Genomic DNA, 27,980 nt, shown 5'->3' on the forward strand with positions numbered 1-27,980 from the left:
GTGTCAAGACTTGGAGATGTTCAAGGATACCTGACTTGGCGAGGAGTCGTGATGACTGTTACTAGATGATCTGGCTTGTTGACATGATTTACCAGAAGAACGAAAGTGATCAAGGACACGCAGAGACGAGGAGTCCAAGTCCTTTCTTCTCGTCCAATGGTTTGTTTGTTTCCAGATTCTGTGAATCTGACTCGAGGACCCCCCCCCTCTCCCCGCCTTCCAGTCAGACCAATTAGCGACTGTAATGAAGGCGGCGGAGGCAGAGATCAGAGGAGCTGCAGCCCAAGATAAGATAGAAAAATAATTATGAGGATATATTTTCTTTAATTAGTGGTCACCTCCGCTCCTGCGTGCTCTCCGAGGAGAATAAAACTTCCGCTTGGCTGCTCCGCAAAAGACTCGATACTTCATTCACGGACGACTTGATGAAGTCGCCGGTGAGACTCTCGGAATGTTTGGGTTGATGTCTAACGATCTGTTGATATGAAAACCTTTATGTAACGACCAGAACTCTTGCTGGTTATTTTTAAAACTAAAATGTGCCAGGCATTTCAAAATAAGATCAAATAACGTATAGAGATATAAATATGAAATTACTGAGATACCTTGTTAGTTTGGACGAGTGATGGTCGGATGAAGCTTCATGAAGCAGTGTCGTGTTGTTTAGAGGTCAGTAGGTGGCGCCATCAGTTTAAAAATTATGTTTCATTAAAATAGTTGCTCAAAACAAAGGAAGATAGTGCAGAGACCGCCATCTAGTGGACTCTGAAAATAATAACACTGCTTCATGAAGCTTCATCAGAACATCTCCAACAACAAAAACATCAATTACCAATAAAGTCGATTTTTTTCTAGTAAAAATGTTCTTGAGTGGCAGAAACAATAAGAATTTCCGTCTTTTTGTCTTTTAATTCAATTCATCTTCTAGAACAGTGGTTCCTGAAGTACCTGTCCGGACTAGTACCAGACCGCGAGGCATTTGTTAAGAGAAAGAGAAAATAATTGATATAATTTCTGTTCTATTGATTAATATTGTCTTAAAGGTGTTTTTATTAAATCGTATTTAATCTTAAGTAACGTTAGTCTCTGACTTTTGATACATTAAGATGCTGGTTTCAGTCAAGTTTACTGAAAAAATCAACCTGTTAAGTGGATAAATGTTTTTAAATGAAGGTCGCTCTGTGAATATAAAGCCCACATTAAACCAGTACGAGGTGCAAAATAGGTTGATGACCCCTGATCTAAAAGATTGTGTATCATTGTATGTAAACAAGTGTTTGTAAACTGTCAAAACTTGTGATTGAAATACATAATTTAATAGTTTATTCTGGAGCACTAAGGTGTCCGAGTTGAAGGTCAAAGTGTCAAAAGGTGTACATTTATCGGAGCCTTGATCTCATGTTTGTGGCGGGAACACAGCGGCCATGTTTGTTTTTTATCTTCCTGGAGGGCTGTGTGGATTTCTTGAGAGGAAATTGAGAATTGAATTTAGCGAGCGTAGCTGAAGCCTGGACACAAATCCGAGCTCAGAGGTGTTCGTGACATGATTGGAAAATAAGATTGCGGCCTCGTAACACGACTGGACAATCCGACAACACTCGCTGTTTCTCAAGGCCTTGAGAAATGTTCACCGTTCCCCCCCCCCCAGAGGAGTGAGCTCGGCAGCTGCCGGTTTGTTCGCGGGGTTCGAGGCTAATGCAGCGCTGTCACGCCGAACCGCCGCTCTTATCTCAGAGGCACAAATTGAAGGCTTTTAGAGCAGGTCACTCGCCGAGTCGCTTCACAGCTGGCTCGGAGTGGAACGAAGATTTCTCGAGGTTACTTCGACGATTTAGGACGTTTTATTAGAGGTGAAGTAATGTGGGTTCGTCTGTCACCGAGCCGGAGAAAAGAAATGTTCATCCCAAGATGATGACCGAACATCAAAAGAGGTATTCGGCGAAATCACTTTTCTTGTCTTTAGATTATTGCTCGATACATTAAAAAAATAAATTGTTTATTGATGTAAACAAAATATATATTTTTTCCCCATTATCCTTTTTTTTCCAATTAAAATATTGATTTACTTTCAAAGGTTGATCATGACATGAAATAATTTAGTAAGATCTATAAATATGACCCAAGCTTTTTTTATTTTCCTTTTAAAAAGGCTAAAAAAACTAATTCGCAAAACCATCATCTGACATTTGAATGTGTGTATTATGTTACAGCTGTTTCCTGTGGTCGTGCTAGCATGACGAACATTTAGCCTCTGATTCTGTTAGCAATAATGTGGCTAATTTAATTAGCAGTAGCTGTAGAATTTCTATTACCTGTAGTTATCATAATTAATATTTCGTCAACTCGTGATGGTTTGATGAAGCTTCATGAAGCAGTGTCATTATTTTCAGGGTCACCACCATCACTCAAATTGTTTTTTCACAATAAATATGAATATGGTTAGACTTAAGATACAGGTGTGTATTGACAAGAATCTGGCGATAAGAAACGCATAACAATACAGGGGCAAAAACACGATAAATTGCGATATACTATATCGTGATATACTACAATAATACAGGAGCATCGATGTATTTATAGTATTGTCGAGTACTTGACTCTAGTGTTGCAGAATTTGCAGAACACATCACACTTGATGAAGTCGTAACTGTTTTAATTCGTTATTAAACCAAAATATGGTTAAGCATAAGCTTTAAAAGTAAGTAAGTAAGTAAGTAAGTAATATTTATTTATATAGCGCTTTTCGAGACCAGGGTCACAAAGCGCTTAAACAATCAAAACAATACTCAAAAAAGTACATAATTTAAAGATCAAGATAATACTGAGAACAACACTTCAACTGTATCCTCTCGTCCTCAGTTATAGGTGGGATCTAGTGCGATTTCTTGGTTCCTCTATCTGCAGAGGACGTAATGAATTATAGTGGCTGGAAGTTAAATTTGAACACGAGTTGAATGTCAAGATACTTAGATTTTTAAAAACCTGTACTCCTGAGGTCCGGTGAACCCCTGGGGTACAGTCTTCTTGAGGCAGCAAAGACTCCCCTCCCCGTGTTGCTCACAGCTTTTCGAGTCTTCTTCGTCATTCCAGCAGCACAGGTTTTGACATCCATCTGACACGCTCGGTGGGATTCCAGAAGCTCCATCACTGCTCTTCAGCTTTGTCACCAGCAAGTGTTCCGGCATCAGTCATCTTCGGTTTTTGGCGCCAGGGATACGTGTCAGCGTGCGACCTGATAACGTCACCAGCTGACAGTTTGGATTTTTGACTCGACCAGGAAAGCAGCCGCCGTTGATGCTCAGCCACCGTGATTGTTACTGGAAGTTTTCCGTGAGTCACGCGTGTGTCGACGCCTCGAGTCCGACGCTGCAGGCGGCGTCAGCTGAATCTCGCAGACAAGACTCGGCGCGACGTTGCCCTATTTTTTTTAAATAAATGATCAGTGTTTTTAAACAGTTTATTTCACAGATTTGTTAAAATTATCTTTTCCTAACAGGTGGTCACGATCTTTTCTGTTTGTGCGCGTCCAGTGTTGGCTAATTAAGCTGGTCGTAATTGTGTGTTACGACGAGTGAACGTTGTTAAAAATTTAACTTGATTATTTCCGCCGAGCGAAGTAAACAGGTTTCAGCTCATTAGTGTGTCAGCTAATTTGATTAACATTAATTGTGATGGATTTTTAATTGTGTTCAGTTGTTACTGGCTAGAAATGAGTCGCCTCGATATCACCGTAACTGAAAGAGCGTTTTCCGTTGTTTTATTCCCCGATCGACGCGGCCAATTAGCACGTGATGCTAATGTGTAAGCGCAGTCGACGTCACACACTCAACTGACCTTTAACTGGTCACATGACAGGCTTCAGTTTTCTCGAATGGGACGAGCCTTTATGTTCCTGTATCCAAATGAATTTGAAACTTCAGGAGTGTTAGAAATAACCAACATGAGCAGTGATGTGTTAGTGTTGTCGTCTAGTTCATCTGGAGACGGGAAGGTTTTGAAGGTTGCTTCAGAAGGGCTGATCAAGCAACATCCCTGTTAATAACAATTGAACAGCGTAATCTGTGGTTCCATACGGTAAAGTTGTCAAAAGTATAAAACCTCAGAAACGTATCAATGCTAAAATGTTGTATCTGTGTACGATACTTTTTTTTTTCTCCAAGTATCATTTCCATCTTATTTTTATTGTTTATAAAATGTTGTATCCGGATACAATACTCGTTTTCAAAAGTAACTTTACCATTAAATGGTTATTGTTTATTTATTTTTTGCACTATAGCTGCAGTCATTACGTCCTCAGCAGCCAAAGTAACAAAGGAAATCTTTGAGATCCTGGCGATGCCTGAGGACGAGAGGATACAGTCGACCCCAGCAGCTTTTAAAGCTGATGTTTGGACATTTTTTTAATTTTTTTAAATGAAAGTAGTTACGACTTCGTCTAGAGTCATGTCTTCTGTAAGTTCTGCAACACCACTCGGCAATACTACAAATATATCCTTTTTACTACAGTACGGCAATGTATCGCAATATATGGTATCAGATTCTAAATTAACGATACCATCTGATTGTTCATCATTTATTTTGCACTACCTTAGACCTGATACTTTTTTTTTATCATAGTTGTAGTTTCCATGTTGTAACAGAAGTTTATTTTCGCATTTACTAAATATTTTGAATCAATATTCATATTCGGTTGAACATGTTAGTGTCGATACAAACTCTACCATCTGGACACAGGAATGTTTTGCAGGTTTCTCTTTCAAGAACTAGTTAACACGGTGTAATCTGTAGTTCCATCTAGAGAGTATGGCAACTCAATAAGCTGTCTATACTAAAATGTTACCATTATCAAGTTTTGATATTGCATGGAACTTAAACTAAACATGTTTCGATACTCTGTACTACTCTTGTACTAGCAAGTGATTTCAGTGCCACAAAATAACAAAAGTTTGATCCCCTCCTGGGAGCGAACACTTTTGTTTTATTAATTTGATTTTATGTTTTTATCAAGTCACATGAGCTGCTTGGCAGAGGTATGTGCGCTCGAAGTGCTGCTCTATTGTCCAGCGATTGTTCCACACGCGTGATCACCGAGGTCCTTCATCCGGGGAGTGGTCTTTGAAATGCGAAGGAAGTTCCAGAACCTTCGGAGGAGCGGGTGTGAAATTACCTCCGAAAACCATCAACGCAAAGTGTGTTACGTAAGCCAGGATGGAAGCGTTGAACTGTTGTGCTCTCGGCGGAGGCTGTGAGGCAAATCAATTCTTCATCTCGGCATCAACTCAAAGAGCTTTTACGTAAGAGAGTGAGAGGTGGAACATGTCATGGCGACAGTAGCTTCTCCTGATGCTCGGTTACACATCACAGCCTCACACAGACTCACAACACCATGTTTCAGATCCTGGAAAATAAAAACACATCTGATGATGAGTTTAGAGCTCAGTCATTTAACAGAGACCTGGAGTAGAGTAGATTGGAACCGTCAACTGTGCAACTCTGTTTTTGAACCGCTCAAGTTTTGTATGGAAGGTTCCAAATGTAGACACTAGGGGGCAGCAGAGAAGCTTATTGTGTACATTATATACACAAAATATAATTTGTCACTTTAATCAATCTTGGATCCTTGAATCAGCATTTAAAGACATTCAATTAATAATTCCAAAAATAAGGGCTTAATTGCTATTAAAATGTATTTTAATCATGTTTTGAAAAGTTTTAAAAACGTGATAAATAAGAGTTTACATCTCAAATTTGAAAATATTTGGCTAAAATGTATATTTTTTAAATATATATTAAAAGATTAACTATTGTTTTAAATGGCTTGAACTCAAAGTTAAGCTTGACAAATTAACATTTTACAATAAACCTTAAAGAACAGTTTGATGTTAAAATAAACATTTGGATAAATTTTCAATATTGATTTATGGTCGGATTGGTCCTGAATTGAGCATCAAATGGTACAAAAAGTTGAATTTAAACGCCACAATTACACTTTCACATCTCAACACAGTTTTGTTTTTTTTCCCTTAGACGATTCTTTAAAAAGTATTTATCGTGATCAAAAGTGTCAATCATTCGGAAACAGCTCTGAGTGTCAATCATTTGTCAGCGGAGACCCAGAGCTTCTTGTTTTCATCACTTTTGTGTCGTGGTGGGAATAAAAGCTGTCAACGGTTTTGAAAAAAAACGGGTCGTTTACCAGCAACTTCCTGCAACGGCCGACAGAAGCCTGCAGGATGTTGTTAGCAGTCGGGAGGTGGAGAGACCTGGACTCGGTGTCTCTGAACAAAGACCCGCCTGGAGGGACGGGGAGCGGATCACGGTTCTGCAGACGCCCGGCTCTGAAGTGGAGGCCGGCGGGACATGGGCCGGCGTCTGAGGGTCGGACTGGAGGTTCAGTGAAGCTCTAAGAGTTGATTTGAGAATCTGACCCAAATTTTTTTGTCTTGCTTTGAATTCACAAAATTATAATTTGAAGACGTTGCCTTTTAATTCATAACATTTTATCTTCTAGCGCTCTGAATCAATGGGCGGAGCTTATGTCAATGAATGCCGCCCATTGGATAATATTCTACTAGAGGGCTGGTCATTTACACAATAAGATACCAGAGTCAAAGCACAATTGACAATGTTATATTTAGTTAGAGTAAATGTATTTATTTTCATTCACCATCTTAGCATCCTCTTCATAAGCAGGATCTTTATTACAGCGGTGGGCAAATAAACTTCCTCAGGGGCCACATTTTATACACTGGTTTCTCGTTGGGCCATCGCATAAAAATAATTGGAGCGAAAAGTATAAAATCAAGTAATAAAAAGCAATAAATATGATATAAAGTATTATTTAATTATCCATTTACATAACTAAAACTACTTTTTATATTTACTTAAATGTTTTCAAGGGGAAAATAAATACGAGAATGACAAAAGCATAGGAAAAAAAAACCTAAAACAAAACAATAGAATAGAAATACAGTAAATGCAAAAATGAATTGTTACATGAACTTTGACCTCATTAGGGCCACATAAATACAGTCAAAGGGCTGCACTTTGCCGAGGTCTACCTTTTTTCATTTGAATCCGTCAGATGTGTTGGCGCCCCCTGCTGGACTGGGAAGTGCCCCCCTTAAAAGCAGTTCCTGGGGGTCTCAGGGGCGTCGGATCGGTGACGTGGTCGTCCGGTCCTGGCTACGGCTGCTTCAGCGACCCCGGCGTCGTCGGCCCGGATGTTGAACAGAAGAATTGATGAGTCTCCGGCAATTTAAAAGCTATTAAATATCCAATTAAGGCACCTTGTCTGACAGAGGAGCTCGTGGGCAAATAGAAGTCAATTAATAAAGCATTATTTGGATTAGCTGCGTCCTAACAGGCCGAGTCTTTAGGCTAACGGCGGCGTCTTCAGCAACAAATTAGCAACGACCACTTTCGGGCCGGACACCGAGACGGCGCCAGAGTTGCGGACGAAACGCGATATTGACGTGAAGCAGGTGAACGGACTCGCAACTGCTGCACAAATCAAAAGAGACAAAAAGCGACTCAGCCCTTGAGGAGAAAACCAGCGTTTGCTTTGAGCCCACACGAAAATAGATCCCCGTGTTCTCCTCGCGCACACACTCCGCCTTCCTGGTAAACAGCACGCGGTGAAATTTCCACGTTTGTCTCTGCAAATAAACGGAAGCTCCTGTAAGAACGAGAGCAAACAGCCTCCGTCCCGATTCCAGGCTCTGGTGGCTCGTCACTCAAACCCCGGCTTCTCTAAACGGGCTCGTGACAAAGACGACGTGATCCCGATCGGCCCTGAAAAAAAACAACTGACAAACCCGTCACTCAGTCAAACCTGCAGCTCCATCGTGGACTTTTGGGTTCTGGTTCTGGATCCAGTTGATGGTTAAGGATGTCTCTTCTCAGAGTTCTGGAGTTTGTATGTTCTCCCCCTTTCCTCCCACAGTCCAACAACATACAGAAGTCGATTAGGAAATTGTGTCTTGAGGCAGACTGGCGTCCTTTCCAGGGTGTCCTCTGCCTCTCGCCTGAAAAAACCGGGATAGGATCCAAGCGACCCCCATAAGGGAATCAATGGTAGAAAATGAATGAATGAATGAATAATTTTATAGTGTGTATCAAGTTTTTCCATTTCGCTCTTATTATATAGAATATTATATCTCGATTTTAAACATGTTTTGATCATTTAAATATATATATAGGGATGTATATATCCTGCATTCAATACAGCGATATGATACGGTGATATTCACTGAAAGTATTTGCTCACGATATGACTGATTTATAAGAGAATTGTTATAACTATTTGAGGAATGTATACACGGAAATAACCAAATGATATAATTCAGTATATTCAGGCTAGAGTACTCTAATGTATTCACAGCAGTTCCAATGGATTATATGAGATGAATAACAATATCGCCTGAATGATAACATTCGTACAACTTTTAACAATGTAAACAAAATAACTTCAAATACTGGCAATTAAACAATACTTGTTTACCTCAACGTGATCTTTTGAACGAGAAATATTCTGGCAGCACCGAGTTCAATTCTTAAAGAATTTCAATCGTTTCTTGTTACAATAAATACTTAAAGGGTATTTAAACGTGGTCTTCTGAATCAGTGTGTGGTTGAAGAAAGTCTCTGTAGAGCTTCAAGCTTCATCTCATGTTCGCGTCGGTTCTGATGATGAAACGCGAGACCGTGATTGAGGGAAGTTGTTGTTGGTGTTTTTCCACTCGTTCGACTCGTGAGTCAGCACTGCTGTACTCCGGCTCGACTTCACATTAATATACTTTTCTCACGACTCCACCGCGGGATTGTTCATCGCCGAAGAAAACCGTCTTTAGCGGTCTTTGTCCGTGAGCTCCTCCAGGGGGCGACGAAGTCCTGCCATATTAGTAAACAACGTCATGTTTGCTTTGCTCCCACAATTAGCTGCTTAATGAGGTTATGATGACGCTTGGATGCCCGGCGTCTGCTGTCAGGCCCGTCGGGAAGTGTCTGGAGACCAAAACCTGTTTCTACTGATGCGTGTCTGAAGATGCTGGACTGGTCTGTGGAACACCTGTAACAACAGGGGGAGGGGGGGGTTTGGTGACAGTTTTTTCACGGTTGATCGGTTGATGGTTCTCATGGAAGGTCCACTGAGAGACTCTTTTAGGTAATGATATTGTTTACATTGTTTTGTAAATAAAACCCATGATTATAATATATAATATTTTCTGTATATACTGTATTCATAGATTATATGAAAGGTAAACACTTAGTTGTATTCTTTTGAAAATGAACAACAGACTTGAGTATGAAAAACACATTAAGCCATACTTTTAAATTTAGTACCTTATAATGCTTGATTTGACTGAAACCTGCGTTTTACTTTGACTCTTTTATTACTTAAAGTGATTAAACTGGCAATGCTGTGACATATATCGACTTCTTAATTTGACGTCCATGAGCCGTAATATTGTCAATCTGTTAAAGATTGTGTTACTGATAGCAGTTAATTTCTGTTGGTGTTATTCAGTTGTCCTTCTGACGGAATAGTTAAAGCGATCAAATTACACTCATTTTCTACTCACACTGATGTCAACTAAGAGTTGGGATTATTTTCACAGTATTCTGTTCCTTTTTAGAGTTGAATTGATTTTAATTTGTTAATTTTAATTAGTTCATTCAAATCCATCTTGTATTGAAGCCTGAATGAGAGGAATTTCTCCAAAAAAAACGGTAAAAAGTTTTAAGCTTGTTTTTAGCAAAAAGTTTAAAGAATAACATGTGACTCAAACATAAAGTACTTTGGGTAAATATGGCACTTCCACAATGTAGACAGTACTTAAGTTGTCGTACTGCTCATGCCAGGACGACCTTGCAGATCGTGACGTCTGATGAAGCAGTGTCGTGTTGTTAAGCGGTCAGTAGGTGGAGCCATCAAGTTAAAAATGATGGGATGTTTCATTAGAACAAAACAAAGGAAAATAGTGTAGAGACCGCCATCTAGTGGACTCTGAAGATAATGACAATGCTTCATGAAGCTTCATTGGACCATCGCTACTTGTAGAGGAACTCTTGAGACCCCCTTGTAAACATTCTTGTGATGTTCGTGGTAGAACTCTGGTGAGCTCTTGGTACGAGTCTTGATGCTTGTGGTAGGACCCTTGGAAAACTTATGGTAGGATTGTTGTCGTTAAGCTATTATTTTCAATCTTCTAAATTCCGAATCTTCTCTCGAATCAACATCTTCTCACATCCCTATCCTTTTTGCTAATGGACTTGTTATCTCCAGCTCCTTGTCTTGACTTGTTTTCAATCCAAAAGGGATCCAGACACGAGACTTTCGTTGGGATGCTCATTAGCATTTGACCCATGTTGGCCCTGGTGTGTGTTTATATAGTGCAGCGAGTGGATCTCATTCTTTATCGGTCGATATCGCGAAATTTAAAGGAAATTGATTGAATCTATTTTTACCGATCCCTCGGCGTGTCGTAGCTACTAGCATGTTGCCGGGCACACGCCGAAGCTCGATATAAAGCTTGCTCAAGGGACTGACCGTCAAGGCGGCGATTAACCCATTTGTTGAACCCTCTGGCTCCGCGCAGGTAAGCTAGCAAGCGGAATTACTCCATTCGTCCAATTAGTAACAAAGAGCTCTTTGTCTTTTTTTGTTGGACCGGCTTGTCGGTCCACCGGAGACGCTCCTCCGGGACGGAGTGATGATCGTCTCGCGATTATAAATTCTCTCCGTGCGAAGTTAAAAAAAAAACACGGCCATGCTAGCTCTCTGAGCTACGACGGCGGCGCGCTAATAAAGAGCGTCTGCAGCAGGTACTTGTTGTTTGGGGATCACACCGGGGGATTGTGCCGGCGGCTCTAATGATTCTTTCCCGACGTTTCTTCCTCCCAGATGCCGTAAATTTCGGCGGCGATGTCACAGTCATTAACCTGCAGCGTCTTATATAGGAAGCGCCGGCGGAACCCTCGGCGGGACGGCGGTCATTTGTTGCTTCCGCTGAAGCCGCGGTTGATATGTTAATATCGCTAATTGTTTCCTAATTAGATGCGAGTCAATGAGTCGTATTTTAACGCTCTTCGGGGAGCGTCCGGGGAGAACTTATCTCACGCCGGGTGACAAGTCCAGTCAGCAGGAATCTTCCTGATGGAGGTAAAGCTAACACTTGCTGTGAGTCCAGAACCTTCAGGTTCAGTCCAAGAGAATCTGTCAATCTTTGTTTTTTCTCCTGATGACTTTTTAGTGACAAACATCTTGAGAACAAAACATGTCTATTTTTTTAAGGCTCATCTTTTAATTCATTACGAGAAATCAACAACAACGTTTAAATGTAGAAAAAAAAACATAATAATAATGTGTAACACAAAAGGCTCTTGAAATAGAAGAAGAAATACCAAATAATTGTTGGTGTAAAACTTAACCTTGGGCAAAAGGGAGGAAAAAATAATGATTAAAAAGACGATGTTGTAAAACAGGCGCATCCAAATAATAAAACAAAATGATCAAAAATAAATCAAATAAGTGAGCCTCACAACAACCTGTCGCTGAAACATAAAAAAAGACATTCAACTGTAGCCATTAAAAAATGGCCAAAAGAGATGGATAATTGTCAATTCATATTTATTATATTTAATAATATTAAATTTTATGTTATTTTATGTACTTATTGTAATTTAATTGTTGGTTGAATTTCATATTTTGTACTGTGTGCTGTAGGAATGTAGAGCCACTTGACTGTTGCGCTTAAATAATAAAGAAAAAATGGATTCTGACCCTATAGAGGAGACCTAGACAAAGTGCGGCCCTTCGACTGTATTTATGCGGCCCTTGTAATGTCAAAGTATGATCCTGTATAAATGGTTCCAATGCATTTAAAAGTGAATTTTGTATTTATTATTAATTTACATTTTCACATAAAACGTATTTACTTATCCCTCCTTTTTCATCTGTAATTTTAGGAGTATATATTAATTCCTCAAAATATTTTCGTAAAATTAGTTGAAGAAATGTTTTGAAAAAAACTCATCTATACAACAATAAAATTGCAGCTTATTTAGCTTAATAAATGTCACGGCCTACTGACGAATGTCCTTTTTTTTTTAGGGATTTTCAGGTCTTTATTTTTGCTTGACGGCCCCTAACAACATTCACAGAATTAATGTGGCCCTTGAAGAATTATAATTGCCCACCCCTGTTGTAGAGCAACTATAAAAACTAAAAAATATATATATATAAAGTGAGCATTATCCCCTAAATTACAAACAAAAATGGTCACAAAAATAATAGAACAAAATCTAAATAAAGCAGATTGAGGTGACGTTTGGGTCAAAGGTGGTGGAGAGGGTCAGTAGAGGTCACTGTAGGTCAGGGATTGCGTCAAGATGTCAACTGCCCTTTTTATCTCGTGTTCGTAAGAAAGACTCTAGTTTCCTCGCTCACTTTAATTCCAGTGGTGACCCGGGTCTGTGTGCGTCTGAGGGAAAAAGGAAAAACAATGTTTGGTTAATGGAGTCTCGTCGAGCGACGCCAGCTCCGTCTTCTGTCGCAGTCACTTCTCAGTTTGTGTCGGGCCGGAGCCAAGTGGAGGAGACAGATGTGCTCTGTTTGTTTTTCATTGTCAGACTTAACTCGGTGTGTGTGTGTGTGTGTGTGTGTGTCGTCGTGTGGTGGATAATAACATTAGTTTCAAACGAGAGATTCTTTGTGTTCTTCGCTGCTAGAAAGAAAAAGGTGGCATCAGGGAGACTCACCCTCTGAGTCACGGAGCCAACAGAACTCTGGATCGTGTTGATATTGAAAGTGTGTGATGGAACCATGATGTTTGAGGATGAGATAGTGACAAAGGTTAAGGAGCCAGAGTGACGCGCGGAAATGAAGGTGAAGAAGAGAGTGCAGGCAGGGTGACTGATATGATGTTTTTCTAGTTTTTCTAGAGATAAAGACACAAGTTCACTCGTTTATTCATATGAAAGGATAATGATTACAAACATGTGAAAGGTGTGTATTTGTGTATAAATATTGCTGAAGATATAAAGGTATTTTGCTGCATCTGCGGACGAAGCCACACATGGACGAACACGACAATAATACATTTGAATTGTCATCAGGAGAAAATATCATCTTCCCTACATTAGTTATTGATTCATTCATGGATTTCTGGAAGGTTTTTAATTTCCGCGTCTTCACAGTCGGACGAGTTTCAACCTTTAAGTACGAAACGATCTGGAAACAAACGTATTAAAAATACAGTTGTATGTTGAAACTGTGGAGCAGGATTCATGGAGCGTCCTGTGATCAGATGAATGTGTTTTACAGTCACCGCGATCAATGACTCATTAGCTATTCAATTACTGCGGTGTGGGTGTGTGTGTGTGTACTTGTGTGTTAGTGTGTGAGTTTGTACTCATGTGTGTGTGTGTACAAGTGTGTTTGTATGTTTGTGTGTGTGTACAAGTGTGTTAGTCTGTGTGTGTGTGTGTGTGTGTGTGTTTACTCGTGTGTATGTGTGTGTGTGTACTTCTGTGTGTGTGTTGAAAATGTGTGTTAGTGTGTGTACTCATTTGTGTGTGTGGGGGGGTTGCACTTGTGTGTGTGTTTTTACTCATGTGTGTGTGTTTGTACTCATGTATGTCTGTTGAACTTGTGTGTGTGTGTGTGTTTATACTAATGTGTGTGTTTGTACGTGTGTGTGTTTGTACTCGTGAGTGTGTGTGTGTGCGTGTACTCGTGTGTGTGTTAAACTCATGCATGTGGTTATGCACTAATTGTGTGTGTTTGTTTTTTGTACCCGTCTTTGTCTGTTTTCACCCATTTCCGTGTGTTTGTGCTCATGCCTGTGTGAGTCTGTTTCTATGAATGTGTGTTTGTGTTTGTACCTATGTTTGTTTCTACACATGTTTTGTACGCATTTGAGCTTGCATGTGCTTGTGTGTGTGTGTGTGTGTGTGTGTACCAATGAGTATGTTTGTGTTTGTTGTGTATTTTTGACTGTGAAAGAGAGTGTGTATGTGTGTGTGTGTGTCACTATGTGTGTGAGATATACAATTTGTACTTGTAGTTTGTTTCGTTATACATGTGTTTGTGTGTGTGTCTGTCTAAGAGCCTATTTTTGTGTGCAGTTGAAAGAGAGATAGGGTGTGTTTGTGAGTTGGTGTGTGTGTTTGTATGCGAGTGGGTGGGTGTGTGTGTGTGTGTGAGAGAGAGACAAAGAGTGTGTGTCGTCCAAGGTGAGCGCGTGTGGGTGGAAGAAAAAGTGCGTGTGTGTAGGTGTGTCTCAGCAAACGAGTGTGTATGTGTGAGACGGAGAGTGTGTGTGTCTGTGTTAGTATGTGTAGCTCGGGGTGTGGGTGTGTTCCCTCCCACTCGTGACATGTGTAGTGGTCCACAGGTCCTCAGCTGCATTGCCCCCCCCACTACTCCCCCACTACCCCCCCCCCTGCAGCTCTAATGCCCGCCCCCTTTCCCTTATCGACCAATCGCTGCAGTGAAAGGGTTGCTAGGCAACAGTGTGGCTCAGCCAGCCCGGGACTCTGAGGATGAGTTTGGCCCCGATTCATTGTGAGTTAGCACCGGCTCGGGGACCTGTTCACTGCTGCTGCTGCTGCTGCTGCTTCTGCTGATGGTGCTGATGGTGAGTTTGTCTCCGGACCTGCCGGGTCGGGTCACGCCGGATTTTCACTGAGAAAGTTTGGGTCGATATATAGCCGCGGGACAGAGAGTTGGAAGTTTGTGGAGTTCAGTCTTGACTCGTCCAGAGAGTTGAGAGAGTCACTGATGGTCGACTCCTGCTGCTGGTTCTGTTCTGGGCTCAGACGGGTCCCAGAACACTTGTGACAGAACACATGTTCAAGTCTTCTCCACAGACACTCTGGAGTGAAAAGTAAAGTTGTGTGAATCTACATCTCTAGCTTCATCACTAACACATAATGTGTTTTTAATTTACTACTGAATTATTCAAACATGTCACTGAGCTAAGTGTTGTTAGCATGCTAGCATGTTTGTCTAGCTTCTGCCTCTGAGTTGTTGTTGTTGTTGTTGTTGTTGTTGTTGTTGTTGTTGTTGTTGTTGTTGTCATGTCTGTCTAAACTGTTCTTGGATCTTGGATACCTCTGCCAAGGAGGTCATGCCATCGTTGCGATTCCCTGTCAGCAAAATAACTCTATTATTAGTCGTTTCCGAAAGTTTTTTAAAGAAACTCTTGGGAAGTGTTGAGACTGAGGAGCAGATTGTGTTTTGTTGTGTAGTTTCATCTGGATTTAAGGTGGTTTTTGAAGGTTTAATCAGGTAAATGGATTCTTAATACTTCTTCTCCAGAGAGGAGACAGAGAAGTATCTGTGAAACTTCATAAACACAAAAAAAATGAATCAGTGATAATACGTAAACAAATCAAAACATGTATTGTTTCTCGTCAACGTTGTTGCTAAGTAAGAGCTAAGCTAACATTTAGATTAGCTTGATAGCGCCTCCAAGAGGTTAAATTCCTAGAAGTACTTCTGCTTGAGTACCTTTCTATTGTCTAGTAGGGCAGAAGAAAACACAACATCTCATCACTGAGTGGACAAATCTTTTTGAAAAGAGATGATTTATCTTTGGCACTCCTTAAGCTAGGTAGCATGCTAACTAGCTAGCCACCGAGCTGCCATTGACAACATCACCTTCAAACCACCTGTCAGGATATAAAACACGTTTTGAGGATTCTTCGATCAAAGTGAAGTTTTGACAGTAAAAGTACATGTATATTTCCTCTGTTGGTCTACGACAAAAGCATTAGCGTTTGTCGTGTTTGTGATTCTTCCTCTGGTGGAAGTGATTTGTACGACAAGTGTCTCCTGATGCAAGACGATGAACAGAATCTCTCACGTCTGCACGACTTTCACTCAACACTTCAGTACGATAATTAAGCGCCGCACGCTCACCGTTGAGCGAAGAAGTCTTCGTTTCATGTGACAAGTCTTCCTTTGTCTTAAAAAACCGCCGGTGAATAATTGATCAAAGTTGCGGTTCCGCTCGACACGCCGCCACGTTTCTGTTTTGCCGCCACGCCGAAAACAAACGGCAGATCTGAGACGTGTTGAAAAAGTCTGCGGCGAGCGAGGTGTTCTCCGACGATCTTCTTTTTTTGTTTTTAAAAAGACGCACTCGTCTCCCAGCGGTGCGGCAAAACAAAATAAAAGGCGTTCAATTATTGATCGGCCGCACAAGTTGACGACCCTAAGGGTTGAATTACATCAAACTCCGAAAGTCGGTGCTGCTGGCTGGTGGTGGTGGTGCCAGGGATGAGTTATTAATGCTGCTGAAAGTTTCCCACAATCCACCACACCCCCACTCAGGGAGATGAGGGTGGTGGGGTCGGGGGGGGGGCGTCGCACATTTGCCTTTAAACAATGACACGGATTAGCAAAGCTAGCGTTTAAGTCGTGCCTCGGGCAGGAAATCAGAGTCAGATTCCTTCACGGTCCGAGCCGATGCACCGACGAGTCAATCTTACATCCTGTGTGCGTTTGTCACGGAGACGACACGTGTTGTGTTGTTGATGGATGTATTCAAACGGAATTGAAAAATGTTTAGTTTTTACAAGAAATGCATGTGCTAAAAAAAGAAAAGCAGAATTTAAGATACATAAAGTAATACCACAATATTTAACATTATATTATATTAATAAAAACATACTTTTAGTTTCAATTCAGAAAAAACCCAGATTATAATGACATATTTTTAATTTTGTATTGTTTAACTTCTTTTGTTAGCATGTTAACACCGATTTTTATATTCCGTATCAGAAACTTTATTGCCAGTGAAACACCACGTATACATCTGTGGTATATATTTCAATTTATATTTATGAAAAATAGCATACAATTATTATTTGTATTTTGTTTAAAATGCTAATTATACCGGAACATTTTACACTTCTATAGAAAAGAAAAAAGAAAATAAATATAAAAAAGTCCAATGTTCAGAGAAAAAAAGCAGCTTTACATGGATAAAAAAACATGAATTGTTTTTAATATTTGGGAATTTATATAAATATATATATAAATATATATAAATATATAAAATACTGATATAAATGTCTTTGAACAGGTCGCCAGCCTTTCTCAAGGCACACGGAGACACACAACCACAACTCATTTACGCACAATTGTGAGAGTTCAATGAGCCTCTGTATGTTTTATTGATGTTGTTTGTTGTTCGCATGTTAGCAGTAAGACTTGATGTTATTCTAAGTGCTGACTCGCCAGGTTCTGGTCTCGCCCCGCAGACTCGTGACTTGGGTTCTCATGAGTCTGCTCCTCTAGAGTTTTCGCTCCAGCCTTCTTGTTTAAAATGCAGAAGTGTCGTTGAATGAAGCTCGTTCTGTTGGATTAAGTCTCGCGGTCGCGTCGGCTCCTGTTTGCTTTCTTCCTCTGGTGTTTTTTTCGGGGGCGCTGAAGCCTGACGTCTTTTCTCCAGCATGTGTTCCTCCTGCGGCCCCTCCGGCTTTCTCTGAGGGGCTTCCACCCGGGGAGGCTTGCCAGTGGGGTCCCGTTAGCACGCTGGGTCCCCGAGATCTGAGCCCCGGAATTAGCATCTCTTAATTCGGAGCAGCAGGGGGTCGGGCCGGAGTCGGGGACCCCGCTGCAGCTGGACGCTCTGCTGCCGATGGTGGGGGGGGGGGTGCTGACCGAAAGCCTCACAGCTGACCAAGCAGGAATGCTGAGCCGCCCAGAAGGCTGGAGGAGAATTAGAAGTTTCACCCGAGCTCTTAATCACCCCCCTAATGTTTGCTGCCAGGCGAGGCGGAGTGGTTAAAGCAGGTCGCCCCAGAACGACCAGCAGCTTCCGAGGGCCCATAATAATTTCATGAGCAGCACATGGCGCCCTGTTTTCTCGCTCGGGTCCTCGTCTTTGTGAGGCACGCGTGAGCAAACTGAGACGTGGATGGAATTAACTTTATTAGCAGTGTCAAATACGAACACAGATTATACATTTATATTACATTTTATTGAAAGAAGGTTCAGACAAATGGAGGAAACACTCGTGCTCTTAGACTCAACCAGGTTTGACCGACTCGCTGAGGTCTAGAGGCGTCGTCACAAGTCTTTTTGAGTGACAGCTGATCTCACTCATGTTTTGAAGATGTTATTAAATTACATTATATCAACAATTTCACTTAAACAATGAAGCTTCAAAATGTGCAAACTTTTAATTCCAAAGTTGTACACTTCATAAATAAATAACCGATATAATTGACAAAAAAGAGAGAAAATATATTATTTTTCAACAGAAATGATGTTTACCTTGGAAAAACGACCTCAAATATGGATCAGTAAAATATATAAAAATAATTTGTGTAAAAAGGATCAATGAAAAGCATTTTAAAAGTAATTTTAATCATTTATTGATTTTAGAAATACTAATAAAATAATTGAATAAAGTATCAATTATCGTCAGGTACCATGTTGCACTTTTATTCTTCTACTGCTGTTATAAATGTTGTTATTTGATTAATTACTGTTTTTGTTATAAATATGTTTTCTATTCTTTTTTAATATTTTTATTTTATGTTTATTATTTTTGGTGAACTTAATTGTGTGACAATTCGAATTCGAAGACTTAATATCCATCAATCAATTAATGACAATTTAAAACAAAAACTAAACTTGAAAAAAATTATAAGATTCTTCAGAAAAATCATATGTTTGATAAAAAACTTTTTAATGAGTTGAAGTGAAAAGTCATGTTTGGTGCAAACTCTCACGTAAGAATTAAAACAAATTAAAGGTGAGCAAAAGAGCGTCATAGACGAACTGTTCCCAGAGTGTCGTCATCACTCAGACATTCCTGGCCTCGCCCCTGGTTCCGGGGGGTCACGGCCCCTCCTGGCTAACGAACTGGACTTAATTACAGGTCCGGAAAAAAGGGCCGATGGGAGGCAGTCAGCGGCCGTACATTTGTTATGAAGAAAAATGAATCGTGTGAATGGAGCCGCGGTTCCGAGCCGCCTGTGAAAGTTGAGCCTTTGTGGCGCGAGTCCTTCTTCTTCTGTCGCCGCCGTAACAAATGAGTCGCTCGCCTCGTCTCTTGTGCACGCAGGTCAATGGACGACCATTAATTTCTCTTCTGTCCTCGCCGTGGTGAGTAATTGATGCTGATTCAACACATCTGCCGGGGGATGGGAGGAGGGGACCCTTTATCTCAACTGTCCTCTGTTCACCTGGAGGTTGAAGGTTTGACGCCCAGAGTTCTCAAATGTCGGGACTCACCGATAAGATATATGTGAGCGCCAATGTGCTACGTGTGTTCCACACTCAAGTGGTTTTTCGCATTTTGTCACGAATTTCTTGTTCAGCACTTTTCTATTTTCGTTCTGAAGGATTAATTCAAGATACTTTTGTCTATTTAAGTTTTTACTTTTCCACTTTTCCTCTATTAGATTGCATTTTTGTCATGTTTTTTTGATTACCCTATTTTCCGCACTATAAGGCTCACTGGATTATAAGGCGCACCTACTGACTCCTTTAAGAAACATCTTAAGACGTTTTTATTTGTTCAGGCTTTTCCTTGATTTTCTGGGTTTTCCTGTTGTGTTATCAGTTTTATCTTGACCTTTAAAGTATATACTTTATTGAGTATTGTTTTGATTGTTTTGATTGTTTAAGCGCTTTGTGACCCTGGTCTGGAAAAGCGCTATACAAATAAAAATTACTTACTTACTTACCGTCAATGAATGGCCTATTTTAGAACCGTTTTAATAAATATGGCGCACCGAAATACAAGGCGGTATAGAATAAAAGATACAGTCAAACGTTTGACTGGGGTTGTGTTATGCATCCACTAGATAAAGCTGTGCTAAAGGGAAAGTCAACAAAACAATCAGATAAAGTCAAACTATATTAAGCGTTCTGACAACTCCGTTCATTCCCATGGTAACGCTGTTCAAATGATGTTTAAAACGCTTCAGGCAGCAGCGTGAGCAGACAAATGTTGAACGAGCAGCAGTGAAGTTGAGCGCATGTATGACAGCTAGAGCGCGACATGTTGAACGCACGTGTATGACTGGTTGAGCGTGTGTATGAGTGATTTTGCGCAAAAAAAAAAGTTTTTAGTGTACAACAAACAAGACACACTCGCTCAAAACGGTGGCAGTAATCTTACTCCATGATGTGATGCGAGTCATTAATCCCACCCTGTGATGACGCAATGACGTAATTCCGCCCACACCGTGTCGGTTGTGTTTCTAAACAAGTCACCCACCAGGTAATGTTCATATATAAGGCGCTCTGGATTATAAGGCGCACTGTCTTTTTTGAGAAATTTAAAGGCTTTTGAGTGCGCCTTATAGTGCGGAAAATACGGTACTTTAATATTTATTAGTTGAATTTATTTTAACGTCTTTATTGTCTCTTTTCTTTCCGGCTAGCACCATGCTAATTATGCTATACATTTCTGGAGATCTTTTGTTTCCAGGATTAGATTTTTTACTTAAGTTATTAGCAGGGCTGTCATTCAAAGTAAAAAAAATACTTTCAAATATTCCGGTTTTAAGTCAAGAGATTGCTATTGTCAGAGACGCTTATTCAAGTCACGAGATTGAAATATACCACGTCCGAGGAACAGCGTCAGTGAAACCACCAGCGGTCAAGTTTGTTTGACCGTAACTCGTCGCGTCAGGAAAAACGCCGCTGACGGGCTCGGAGACGGAGAGCGACCTCGGGGGGGTCTGAGGGGAAACACAAGATTGTTTTATGGCACCATAACTGAAGAGGGCCCTTCAGAACATATTGCATCGTGATATTAAGTGAGTAACGGGCCCCGGCAGGCCCCGGGCCAAGGGCCCACGAGCGCGTTGACGTCGTCGTAAACTCTTCAAGTCTTATGAGGCTCAGTGTTTCAGTGTTTGCTCGTAACTTAGACTTTGTCGCCATAAACCTCCAGGAGAAAAAAAACTCTCTTATTTCTGTTATTTTCTCGTGCCTGTTGTGCTGCGAGGCGGCGCAGGCGGTGGCGTGGAAGCTCCTCAGGAAACAACGTTCAGCACTTGTGTGTGTGATCTTTGAAGACAACCCGAGTGGCGGACGATCGAAAATGTTTCTCGTCAATATCTCGCTCTCGTCCCCCTCGATTGGCAATTTACCGCCGCGGATCTCGGCGAGGAGCAGCGCCGCCGTAAATAAACGTCTCTCCAGCCACCGCCGCCGCCGCCGAGGATTGATGGACGCCGGCAGATGTTGAAATGAATGGACACAAAGTGTGTCGCTGTCAATCATTGTTGTTAGAGCGGCGAGGTCATGTGACTCATCGCAGACTCCTCCCCCTCTCTCTTATCTCGATGCTTCGAGATCTGAGTCATGTCGCCGACTGTTGTCGAGTGATGAGACGAAGACGTCACTCGCTCTGACGTAGGAATGTCTTGTTAACTAAGGTTGTGAGTGAAGTAAAGTGACGTAGATGAGTCGAGGTTTTACTTTGTATGAGTAGGAGTGAGCATTGGTAAGAATTTGACGAAACGTATTACGATACAATGGCAATGGAATGTGATATATTTGTAGTCTGAGTATTGACTCTTATAGACCTCACGACTCTTGTGAAGTCATATCGATTTAATTTGTTTTGAAACCAAAAGATAACATCAGCTTTTAAGGGTCTGCTGGAGTTGAATGTATCCTCTCGTCCTCAGTCATCGCCAGGTAGCAGTGCTATTAAATATCAATACTGTAACGTAAAAGAAGTATTGCGATGTTTACGTGTATCTATATTTTTCTATGGTCTCATGTGTTGTTTCGTGACAGTCATCGTTGATGTCACTTCCTGTTTTGATCCCAAGTCAAAAAAAATCTGTCGACTGTATCCTCTCATCCTCAGTCATCGCTGAGGACGTAATGACTGCTGCCATCTAGAGATCAGAAGTTTAATTGCAATACACAAATATCTACCAACCTATTGAAAATTTGCATTTTGATTGTAAATTAAAAAATATAAATATTATATTTAATGCAAACTTTGTTGAAATAAGAGTGTTGTTTGAATATGGATACAGAATATTGTGTAAAAAAAAATTGAAATGTTCTTACACTTTCATTCACAGGTGTTAAATTGTGTTGTTAATTTTTGTCGATTGTGGTTCCGCAAACACTGATGTGTGCTATCACATAGTTTCTAAACAAATTACTCAAGAGTGATGTCACTTCCTGTAGTGACTTTGGTCCTCCTACTTCCAGACGCCGTGTTCCAGAACCACTCCCGTCTGCGAACGCCGCCGCTGCCGCTCTCGCACTCCCACTCGCCCAACCACCAGCACCATGCGGCCTCCGTCAACTCCCTGAACCGGGGCACCTACACGCCGCGCAGCAACCCCAGCCCCGCCCCCACCGACAGCTCCGCCCCCCCAGAGGGTCCGACCGGCCCCCAGGACTCGGGCAACGCGCAGGACAACTGGCTGCTCAACAGCAACATCCCGCTGGAAACCAGGTACGACTTCCCGCTCGGTCCTGGCCTGACGAGCACTCCGGCCTGCAGGGGGCGTTTGCATTTGTGTGGGACACGATCGTGAAACGAGAGAAAATCTGCTCCTAGTTTTTAGTTTTTAGTTTTTAGTTTTTGGTTTTTAGTTTTTAGTTTTTAGTTTTTAGTTTTTAGTTTTAGCAGAAGTCAAGCATGTGTGGAAACTGATGCGATCGAAGCGCTTAGTTGGTAACAAGGTTATGTGAGCAGGGGTTGTAGGAGAAATATGTGTTTATTAAACACACTTTACAAATATAAATTACTTACTTGCTACAAATATAAATGTATGAAAACATTATTTTAAATATTTTTATTTCTAAAATATGTTGATTTATTTACCTATTCATTAGATAAAGTACAATCAATAAAGTGAAACAATTATTTTAAATTTAAAAGTATTTTTTAATTAAATTTCATATTATCTTTTTTCTACAGTTTTTAGTATCTTATTATTTTCGCTTGCTATAATAATAAATATCATTTTATTTGTAAATTACGTTTAAGTGATTTTTTTTTATTTCATTTTTTTTACTGCTAGCTCAACGTTTATTTTATTAGTCTGAACATTTTATTTTATATTTGATTTGATTTTTATTTTATTTTATTATTTTTTCGTTATTATTGATAACATTTAATCTTTAGAATTATATAACACTAGAGTTGCTTTTCTATTTCATTTTTTCGAATTAATTAAGATATATATATATTAAGAATATCTGTGTTTAAATTGAGACTTTTTATGAGGAAAAATTACATGCACAAAAATGAAATAATTCATTAATTAAATTTTACAAGTATTAAAAATGCAATCAAGATTCTTCACTTATCAGGAGAAATAATACACAAAAAATATTTTTGTAATTCAAATTTTAATTTTAGTTTTCTTTTGCATTACGTTATTTATTTATTTATTTTTTAAATTGCTTTATTAAAGTATCGAACAAGTCAAATTAAGTCGTGTAATTAAGATTGTTCTTGTCTATTCATGAGTAGAAACCGTACTGAAATAATGAATAATTAAGATCCTATTAATGCTGATCGTTGACTTGATTGATCGGTTGATCAGTTGATCTGTTATGTAGATGATAAAGAGGTTTCCTCTCGTCACTGATCGTGTTCTCTCATCGCATGTGGACAGTCCCTCCATCGTTCTGCTTCCGAAGCGAGTGTGTAACGCTGTAAACGTGTAACTGACGATGTGCGTGAACGTTCTCCATGAGTGACGCCCTGTTTTCTCCCCATCACCCCCCTGGCCAGGAGCCAGAATACGCTAATGTTTATCAGAGAAGAGCAGGACGCCTGCCGAGAGGGGCAGGGCTCGTACAACACCAGGTACGCCCCGAAGTACTGTAGTCCAGAACTGTGTCGTAGAGCTAGATCCACCACCAGGTTACCCCGTCCACCGTCTTTGTCTGTCCCCCGCACGAGCGTCTCACCTGCCTCACCTGCCTCATCTCCATCTCTGTGTGTAGAAACGTAGCAAAGCAGTCATTCCTAGAGAGTTTTCAGGACAACCACATCGAGATGGACATCCTGGCGTCTTCGCGCTGCGGCGACGGGTAGGTGGCATGATTCTGTGGCTCGCTCTGCTCTGCCGTGGTCCACGTGGTTCCGATCCGCCCCGGAACCTCCGGGAAATCTGTCGTCATCACCCGACGCCGAACCTTAGACGCTCGATCAGACACGGCTGTATGATGAGTTCCCTGAGAGGGAGTGAGTCAAAGAGAGTTGTGGATTATTCATTTAAGTTTTGAAATAGTTTTTATTTCGTACTTAAAAACTATCGTAACAAAACTTTGGTTTAGTTTGAGTTACACGGAGCCACTTGAGTCATTGTCAAGAATCTGGCGATAAAACACGTATCATGATACACGGGCTACTGTACGATACATTGCGATACTTTAGGAATAACAATATATTAGTAGACTACATGGCACGATATTGAGAAACATTGGTATACAAGTTTCGTCGGCTGTATCCTCTAGTTCTCAGTCATCACTGTTCCTTTGTCGAGGATGTTGACTGCTGCCATCTAGTGGCCGGATGTTTAATTTTAACCAAAAAAATGAACAAATGCCGTGACGTTAATTGTACAAATAATTATTTTATTTTATTCACACTTATTATATTGAAATATAAACCATAAACTAACTATAAACAAAAAATGCTTTCTTTTTTTTAAATATAAGGTAAGGTAAGGTAGAACTTTATTGATTTGGATTGTTTTTTTTTCCAATAGCCACAGCAAATACAGCATTTTTTTATAAAAAATAAATCAAAATAAAATAAGAACAAAGAGAAATAAAGAGAAATGGTATCTATACAGTGCTGTAGATTACAGTATAGTATAAAAAAACATATTGTAATATATCTTACACAGCTACTGTGTTGCTTCGTGACAGTCATACTTCCTGTTTCGATTCCCAAATTGTCTCAGCATCGGTCACGTGACCAAGTGTCTCTGACTCGCCGACCGGTCGGCCTCGACCGCGACGCTCGCTCCCCATCGGACGCCGGCCTCCGAGTCTAGCTAGCCTGAGGCGGCGAGTGCTGCTCTTGAACCCGGTCGACTGGGACTCACTCCGACATGCATAAACAAGTCGGGCGGTCCTGTAAATGATCTGGTATTGATCCCAGGATGCTTTACTGTTCACGTCGGGGTTACCATGGCAGCGGTATTGGATTTGCCGGCGCACTTGCTGACCCTGCGAAGATAAGGACGAACAGTCAGACCTGATGAAACACCTCTTGAAGTCGACCATTATTGTGCGTTGATCACGACACAAAGCGGAGATTAGGAAAAACTCCTCTGATCCGAGGTCCAGACCAACCTCCTCACTCACAGAGTATTCCCTGGCTGTGTCCCGGGGCCTCCTCCCGGGTGTACACCTCTACTGCCTTCTATTGGAGGTGCAGATGTTCTACTCTGTGCAACCAAACTTTTGATTGTCTTTCTGTGTCCCAGCTACCTGGGTCATGAGGCAGGCGACATATAGAAGTATATCAGAGCCAGAATATATATCAATATTGAATGATTGAATTTATTATTTAAAAATATAATGGTTTTTGATATTTTTAAATTAAAGTGTTTTTTTCAAGCATTTAATTATTTTATTTAATAATTTAATTTGTCAATTTCTATGTTGAAATATTGAATTCGGTTAAAAAAATTAAACAATTGAATTAAAAACATTGTTTTACATAAAAAAAAAGCTTTTTAGACATGTAATTTGATATTCTAATTGCAAAATTATAATATAGATATATATTTTCCAAATTCAATATAATTTGTTCTTGGCCTTTTAAATTCAATGTTTATTTTTATTGCCACCATTTTTATATTGAATTTAAAAATCTAAAAATAAAAATAAAATTTAGAAACATTATTTTTATTAAAAGAAAATCAGACTTTTTTATTAACATTATAAAGAAAAATCAAACAAATTTAACCGCTTCAGAAAACAAATTATTAAATAAAATTATCCAATAAGAACTAATTAAACCTTTCAATAAACAAAGGCTTCAATTAGTAAAAATACATCAAAATAAATAAAAAAAGCAGCAACTTTTCAGAAGAAATATTGAATATTTAATTCAACCAGTCAATATTCTTATGGCTCTGATACACTTTTATATTCTAAATCGGTTGAGTAGCGATTTAACTCTTTCAACGTAAACATAATAATAAAAACGTTGTTAGTTCAGTAAAAGACATCGGAAAATTTGACCGCATGGTTATCAGAAAAAAAGAATTAAAAACACATCGACAACGAACAAAGTATCTTCTCCGTGAGTGATTGACGGGTCGGGTGATGACGACAGACCTGTTGTTGTCGTTGTCTTCGTCTACACTGACGTCTCTACCCTTCGCAGGCACTTCCTGTTCAAGCCCGGCGGCACCTCTCCGATGTATTGCACGACCTCGCCGGGGTACCCCCTGACCTCCAGCACGGTGTACTCGCCGCCGCCGCGTCCTCTGCCGCGGAACACCTTCTCCAGGCCCGCCTTCAGCCTGAAGAAGCCGTACAAGCACTGCAACTGGAAGTGCGCCGCTCTCAGCGCCATCTTGGTGTCCGTCACGCTGCTGTTCCTGTTGGCATACTTCATCGGTGAGTCCCCCCTCTGACCGGGTCCTGGTCCAGTAGACAACACTGCCCTGTATCCAGAGGACTTGTTCTGTCAACACAAGTCTGTTTAATGTGGTCCGCAAGACTTATAATCAATCAAAATCAGATCAAATACTAACTAGAAAAGCACTGAAACAGTGTATACATCTGCCAAGGAGCAAATAATTATCAAAAATGTATCTTAATTATACAAATTATATAATCCAAATTTTGCCCGAGACATGACAGCAACAATTGTGCCGTGAAAGTGCAGCAACTCAAAGACACAATGAAGAAACCTTCAAAAGCTTCTTGCATCCAGATGGACTACACAAGACTACGGCAGAATCAGTTCAATGTTCTAGAAGATCCAGTTCAGTTCAGTTCAGTTCATCCTGAAGGTTTCAGCTAAAACGTCTCCATAATTCAAATTTATTATTGTCTGGTGCATCTATTTAACAACCATTTTTATATTGAATTTAAAAGAATACCAATGAAAAAATACAGTATTTGGAAATTTTAATTTATTATTATTGGAATTAAAATATTGTTGTTTTTTTTAGAGCACTTAATTATTTTATTTAATACTGTTATTGATTAATCTATATTAAATCACATTTCTTATTCTAAATACAATTCTAAATTTTTCTATGTGTAAAAAAATAATTCATTTTTAAAATTAATTTATTAAATAAAACACATAATCGTTCAATATATTAATTATTATTATTCAATAATTTAAAAAAAAAAATTGAACATTCCAATACACTGACAGTATAGTATAATACAGTAAAACCTTTCAATACATAAAAAAAATGTAAATCAATTATTCAATAAAAACAAATAAGACCTTTAAATAAAGCAATTATTAACATTTTTAGATATTATTACATAATATGTCAATGCTTAAAAAAACAACATTTCCATTGAAAAAAAAATTAAACGTTCCAAAATTCTTTAGACAGTTGATGGTTCGACTCTACATGTACTTTGATTAGTAAAACGTTAGCTTGCTAGTTAGCTGCTAAGCTAGCTGTGAGAGTGTGTTTAGTGATGGTCTGATGAAGCTTCATGAAGGTGGCGCTTTAAAAATGAAGTGATGTTTCATTAGAACAGTTGTTCAAAACAAAGTAAAATAGTACAGAGACCGCCATCTAGTGGACTCTGACAATAACGACACTGTTTCATGAAGCTTCATCAGAACATCAGTAAGTCGTATGTTGTTCTGCCAAAAGCTTCCACAGTTACGATGAGTATTTCAAGAGCAAACGTTCGTCAGTGCGAGTCGCTCCGGACAAGAGACATCTCTGGTGGCTTCACCTCCTCACTCCAGTGCAGACGTCACATGACTCCTCGCTCCATTAGGTTTCCTTCTTCA

General features: G+C 40.0%; 1 protein-coding gene across 4 annotated transcripts in view; it reads left to right on the forward strand.

The window, feature by feature from the left end:
• The window catches only part of tenm4 (teneurin transmembrane protein 4), a 180,782-nt gene that overhangs the window by 60,259 nt on the left and 92,543 nt on the right, over positions 1-27,980 (forward strand). For 3 of the 4 annotated variants that reach the window (XM_087795860.1, XM_087795861.1, XM_087795862.1), the window contains exons 4-7: positions 22,214-22,463; positions 23,754-23,828; positions 23,969-24,055; positions 26,370-26,605. In XM_087795860.1, coding sequence (XP_087651986.1) covers positions 22,214-22,463; positions 23,754-23,828; positions 23,969-24,055; positions 26,370-26,605 — 648 coding nt within the window. The remainder of the gene's footprint in view (positions 1-22,213; positions 22,464-23,753; positions 23,829-23,968; positions 24,056-26,369; positions 26,606-27,980) is intronic. The other variant, XM_087795863.1, reaches the window with a different exon arrangement.

This window comes from Callionymus lyra, chromosome 7 (assembly GCF_982586985.1).
Source record: "Callionymus lyra chromosome 7, fCalLyr1.hap1.1, whole genome shotgun sequence".
Taxonomy (NCBI): domain Eukaryota; kingdom Metazoa; phylum Chordata; class Actinopteri; order Syngnathiformes; family Callionymidae; genus Callionymus; species Callionymus lyra.